General features: G+C 43.8%; 1 protein-coding gene across 4 annotated transcripts in view; it reads right to left on the bottom strand.

The window, feature by feature from the left end:
* Positions 1–1,559: 1,559 nt before the first annotated feature.
* The window catches only part of AK7 (adenylate kinase 7), a 69,968-nt gene continuing 65,527 nt past the window's right edge, over positions 1,560–6,000 (bottom strand). For all 4 annotated transcript variants that reach the window (XM_055556214.1, XM_055556215.1, XM_055556218.1 and 1 more), the window contains 3 exons: positions 4,659–4,879; positions 2,301–2,459; positions 1,560–1,762 (listed from right to left, as the gene is read on the bottom strand). In XM_055556214.1, the coding sequence (XP_055412189.1) occupies positions 1,724–1,762; positions 2,301–2,459; positions 4,659–4,879 (419 nt within the window). In that variant the 3' untranslated portion in view covers positions 1,560–1,723. The remainder of the gene's footprint in view (positions 1,763–2,300; positions 2,460–4,658; positions 4,880–6,000) is intronic.

Here is a 6,000-nt window from a genome sequence, read left to right as displayed (position 1 = left end):
ACTTCTATGCAGAGTACATCATGAGAAACGCTGGGCTGGAATAAACACAAGCTGGAATCAAGATTGCTGGGAGAAATATCAATAACCTCAGCTATGCAGATGACACCACCCTTATGGCAGAAAGTGAAGAGGAACTAAAAAGCCTATTGATGAAGGTGAAAGTGGAGACTGAAAAAGTTGGCTTAAAGCTCAACATTCAGAAAGATCACGGCATCCAGTCCCATCACTTCATGGGAAATAGATGGGGAAATAGTGGAAACAGTGTCAGACTTTATTTTTTTGGGCTCCAAAATCACTGCAGACGGTGACTGCAGCCGTGAAATTAAAAGACGCTTGCTCCTTGGAAGGAAAGTTATGACCAACCTAGATAGCATATTGAAAAGCAGAGACATTACTTTGCCAACAAAGGTCTGTCTAGTCAAGGCTATGGTTTTTCCTGTGGTCATGTATGGATGTGACAGTTGGACTGTGAAGAAGGCTGAGAGCCGAAGAATTGATGCTTTTGAACTGTGGTGTTGGAGAAGACTCTTGAGAGTCCCTTGGACTGCAAGGAGATCCAACCAGTCCATTCTGAAGGAGATCAGCCCTGGGATTTCTTTGGAAGGACTGATGCTAAAGCTGAAACTCCAGTACTTTGGCCACCTCATGCGAAGAGTTGACTCATTAGAAAAAACTCTGATGCTGGGAGGGATTGGGGGCAGGAGGAGAAGGGGTTGACAGAGGATGAGATGGCTGGATGGCATCACTGACTCGATGGACGTGAGTCTGGGTGAACTCTGGGAGTTGGTGATGGACAGTGAGGCCTGGCGTGCTGTGATTCATGGGGTAGCAAAGAGTTGGACACAACTGAGCGACTGAACTGAACTGATATGGTAAAGTTATTTTGTTAAGAATATTCAGCTACTTTCTAATTATCACAGATGTTAGAATTTATTGATCCTGTTAAATGAATTTTTCTACCAAGAGGTTTATAATTGTCTCTGCCTCATAGGTTGGGTGCTGATCTTAAACTCAGAAACCACCTTGCAGAAACCAACCCTGTTTGACTTCCTGTGACTCAAAAAGCAAAAACTGTTCTGATGTATTTTCATTTCTAACACCATTGGTGCAGGGGCTATAACAAGTCACATAAAATCATTAGCTCACATGTTGGAATAATATGTAGTCTGACTTTCTTCATGCTGTAAATTGAGTTACTATGAACATTATCATGCAGAATACTCTGATGAAGAGTGAAATAGTAAATCAGCATTTATCCCATGAGCTATACACAGATATACCTTAACAATTTACCTCTCAAATATGGTTTTAATTAGGTTTCCCAGGCGGCACTAGAGGTGAAGAATCTGCCTGCCAATGAAGGAGACACAGGGGACACGGGTTCGGTCTCTGGTTTGGGAAGATCCCCTGGAAGAGGAAATGGCAACCCATTCCAGTATTCTTGCCTGGAGAATCCCATGGACAGAGGAGCCTGGTGGGTCACACAGTCCATAGGGTCACACAGACATGACAAAGCAACTTAGCACGCAAAGTTTTAATGAAGTAGTGACTCATTACCATAGGGCTTTTTATGATTTTACTTAATAAAATATTTGATTGCAGGAAGAAAGAAAAGAATTTCCCCAAAACTAGAAAAGCATTTTTTTTTGAAGCAGCTTTTCAAATTACTATGTTAAACTCATCTTGAGCTCGGCAAAGCACATGACATGATATCTTCATAGTTTTACTGGGTTTCAGGATTATTCTTGAAAAGATATTCTGCCTATAATTGAAAAAAAAAGTGTCAGCAATTTAAAATGTATTATTTTTTAGAATTAATAGTACATTAGTTTGTACTATAAAAGTGAAAATTAATTGTACTTAAAAATGGAAGTTGAACAAGGCAATGACAACCCACTCCAGTATTCTCTGCTGGGAAATCTCATGGACAGAGGAGACTGGAGGACTGCAAGTCCATGGGGTTGCATAAGAGTTGGAAGCGACTAAATAAGAAATAGTCCTCATTATTAACATAGTTTCCATTACTTTAATCCTAGACATTTAATAATAAAACAAACCAACACTTAAAAAAATAAAAATGGAAGTATATAAACTTTTTACTTTCAAATGAGTAATAAAAGTCTTATAAACTATGATGAAACTTATTATAAACTATTATAAACTATGATGAAGGTATTAAAGGCTATTTCCAAAATAACCAGACACACAATTTTTCTGTCTCAATTGGTTTTTCATTTAGATCTGGGCATATTTTATTTTCAAATTGATATTAAAAAAAAAAAGACACTTAAGTCTCTTACCAGAAAATCAACAGGATCATCAGGTCTGACCTTACAACACTCATTCAGACCCTGCATAAGTGTTGGCATAACATAGGTCATTAAATAGTTTCTCAAGGGAATAGACTGGGCCTCCAGTAATTCTCTTTCTTCTCTTTTCACTTCCTCTAGTCGTTTATTCTACAAATAGAACATTGTGGGTAGGGTAAATAGACAGAAAAAGATGAACAGTTTCATACAACTCACCCCAGAGTCCACTAGAAGTAGCGATGTTCATTACATTATGATAAAGATGGTGTTTCCAATCGGCAGAGAAAATATGTAAATGGTGTTTTAACAAGTGCCTAGTCACTTAGAAAATAATAAATTGGATACCTTTCTCACTTCTTACACTGAAATAATTTCTAGCTGCCCAGATCAAGCAAAGTGAGAGAAAGAAAAGAAGGAAGGAAGGATCATAGAATTGTAGAAGTCTAATAGAAAGTCTAGAAGGTATTGGTCTGGTGGGCTTGTGTTTATGCCTTGCTCAGCATGCGGTCCCTCTCTCTCAGGACTAATAATTCCAGATTTCCTTTGAGAAATCTCCCTTTTCAGCCTAGGGGATTGGGTGGGGCTTAAGCACATCAGTCCAGCCTACTCCTGGACATTAGTTAAACAAAAGACAGCAAAAGACAGTACACAAGACAAAGATATAAAATATACATTGCTTTAGGCTTCCCTGGGGGCTTAGTGGTAAAGAATCTGCCCGCCAATGCAGGAGACACTGGTTTGATCCCTACTTCCAGAAGATCCTTTGGAGGAGGGCAAGGCAACCCACTCCAGTCTTCTTGCCTGGAGAATCCCATGGACAGAGGGGAAATAAGTGCAAAGAGTACAAACCATAAGTGCAAATTCATTTTTGAATGAATGTGGCCATGCTGCACAACATGCGGGATCTTAGTTCCCCCACCAGGGATTGAACCCATGCCCCCTGCAATGGACTGGAAGTCTCAACCTCTGGGCTGCCAGGGAAGTCCCAGAGGGGGAAATTTAAATGTATAGAAAGGGATATAACACGTTATGCTGAGGGGCAGGTGTTGAACTTTAAATACGGTTCCCAGGAAAGGCCTTATTAGACAGATTTAATTTGACAAAGACTAAAGGCTTCATTTTGGAGAAGGCAATGGCACCCCACTCCAGTACTCTTGCCTGGAAAATCCCGTGGACGGAGAAGCCTGGTGGGCTGCAGTCCATGGGGTCGATGAGGGTTGGACAGACATGACTGAGCGACTTCACTTTCACTTTTCACTTTCATGCATTGGAGAAGGAAATGGCAACCCACTCCAGTGTTCTTGCCTGGAGAATCCCAGGGACGGGGGAGCCTGGTGGGCTGCCATCTATGGGGTCGCACAGAGTCGGACACGACTGAAGTGACTTAGCAGCAGCAGCAGCAAAGGCTTCATTTAGCAAAGACTCAAAGCAAGGAGGAAGTGAATCACACAGGTGGCAAGTCGTTTAAATGACCTTAGAAGGAGCCAGGTCACAGAGGACCCTGGGGCCCACAATAAGGAGTTTGTACTTTCATCTAATGATGATGAACAGTCTGTGAAGAGTTTAAACAGGGAATGGCCGCGGTGGGTCTATATTTTAGATGGACCGCCAGGCATCAGCAGGGGGGCAGACTGGAGATGGAGGGGGTGGAACTGGGGAGACGAACCAGAAGGCACCACATAAGTCTAGCACCCTGGTCAGCAGAAGTGGAGCCCTGTGGGTGGATCTGCGTGTGGTTTTTGGAGGCAGAATAGATAAGAAGACTCAGTGGTGAGAAGGAGGGTGAAATGAGGCTGACCACCCAAGTTAGATGGGTAAATGGAGGGAAACCAAACGAAATCCCCAGATTGACAATGCCACCAAATGGTACAGTTTTGCAGCAGTATTGTTCATACTACATCAGTGGCTCATTGGTATTTTTTTTTTTTAACTTTTTTTATTGGCAGTGCTGGGCCTTTGTTTCTGTGCATGGGCTCCAGGGCCTCGGGCTCAGTGATTGTGGTGGACGGGCTGAGTTGCTCCATGGCACGTGGAATCTTCAGGGACCAGGGGTCAAACTTTGTGTCCCCTGCATTGACAGGGAGATTCTTATCCACTGGCCCACCAGGGAAGTCCTAGCTGTTTTTACTTAGCACAAGACCAAGGGCATGTTCTTTTAAATGGTACATAGGAAAGAAAATTTTAAAAAATGATATATATGAAAAAATAAACAACAACAACAAACAACAACAAAATCGTTTCGGTTATTTCCAAGACATTTCTCTATTAGGATGGGAAGCGCTACAGGCCCGGATGGCTTTGCCAGCCCCGCGCCCCGCACCCCTACCCCACGCACGGGCGCACGCTCACCCATTCCTCCCAGCGGGCGATCTTCTCGGCAGTCTCCACTGCCTCCTTATGCTCTCTCTCTGCCTCCTCCATGGCCTCCCTGGCCAGCCGTTCCTCAGCAGCCTTCCGCTCCTCTTCTGCCTTTTCTTCATCCGTTAAGCCATAATTGCGAGGCTCCCCGACCTCCTTGATGAGCTGTTTGATGGCAAGTCTGTTCTGAGCATCTTCAAGTCTTCCTACATCTTTAATTATTAGGAGAGAGAAAGAGACCCACACAGACTTTTTCATAGTCTGGTCCCTGCTCACAATCTATCCTGAGACCAGACTCAGGAAAATTCTTCATTACTGTAATCCTGTGATGGCGAATTGTGTAAATTACTATATGGGGGTTTCCTTTTTGAGTTTACCAGCACAGTCTAGAATTTCTGGCCTGACTGGCAAATATCAAACTGGTCTCTGACAGTTACAGGGAGCAAGCCTGGGGCTCGGGTCTCTGAGCTGTGACACCTGCCTCTGATTTGAGTGGATGGATGGGGGTATGGACCTCCTCAAAGGAGTGAGTTCTCCACCTAGGAGGCATTTAAGCAAGACTAGGGCACTTCACTCAGGGGGATTTCCACAAAAGGAAGTCCTGCACCTGGATGCGGGCGGAGAGGGGGCTGAGAGACCTCCAGGTTTCTTTGGTTTTCTGTTTCTGAGAATCAGTGATTCTGGGATACATTTTCAATTCATTTTTTTTTTAATTAACTTTTTCAGTTTGCCTGATTGAATCAGAAAAAGTCCAAACTCCAGAATATGTGACTGATGTTAACAAGACCAGAAGGAGAATGAGAAAAAAGAAGAGGAGGGGGAGAAGGGGATCTGGGAGGGGAAGGGGTGAGTGGGGAAGGCTTGCTGACAACAGGAAGTTCCTCCCTGCACAATTCACTAAATAGTAAATTCTACACCAGTCTCGGGGCTTGCTTGGAAGGTCTCTGCACAGAAGGATGAGCAGTAGGTGCATTTGAGAGCTAAGCGCCTCCAGCCTTTCCTCGGGAGTAGCTGCTCACCAGCTGCCAAGCACAGCCACTGCCACACTCCCCACCCCCCGTGTTTGGACTGTAGAACCTTGACCTAGATTAGAAGCACTGCCAGGTTCCAACATGGGACGAGAGGAAGAACGGAGCCAAGTGCATTGGTCGGTGGGTGGAAACAAGCCCATCAAGAAGCAAGACCAAACCAAAAAACACACCAAAACAAAAAAGAAAAACTCACTTCCTGGTTGCCTCAGCTCTGACATTTCAATGCATTTCTCCTTGGCTCCCCTATTACACCCCTGATGTACTTGAAAGATAGAACACTGCTGCCTCCAGGAGTACTTCTG

The sequence above is a fragment of the Bubalus kerabau genome, chromosome 19 (genome assembly GCF_029407905.1).
Source record: "Bubalus kerabau isolate K-KA32 ecotype Philippines breed swamp buffalo chromosome 19, PCC_UOA_SB_1v2, whole genome shotgun sequence".
NCBI classification, from domain to species: Eukaryota; Metazoa; Chordata; class Mammalia; order Artiodactyla; family Bovidae; genus Bubalus; species Bubalus kerabau.
This window is presented reverse-complemented; position numbering and strand designations above follow the sequence as displayed.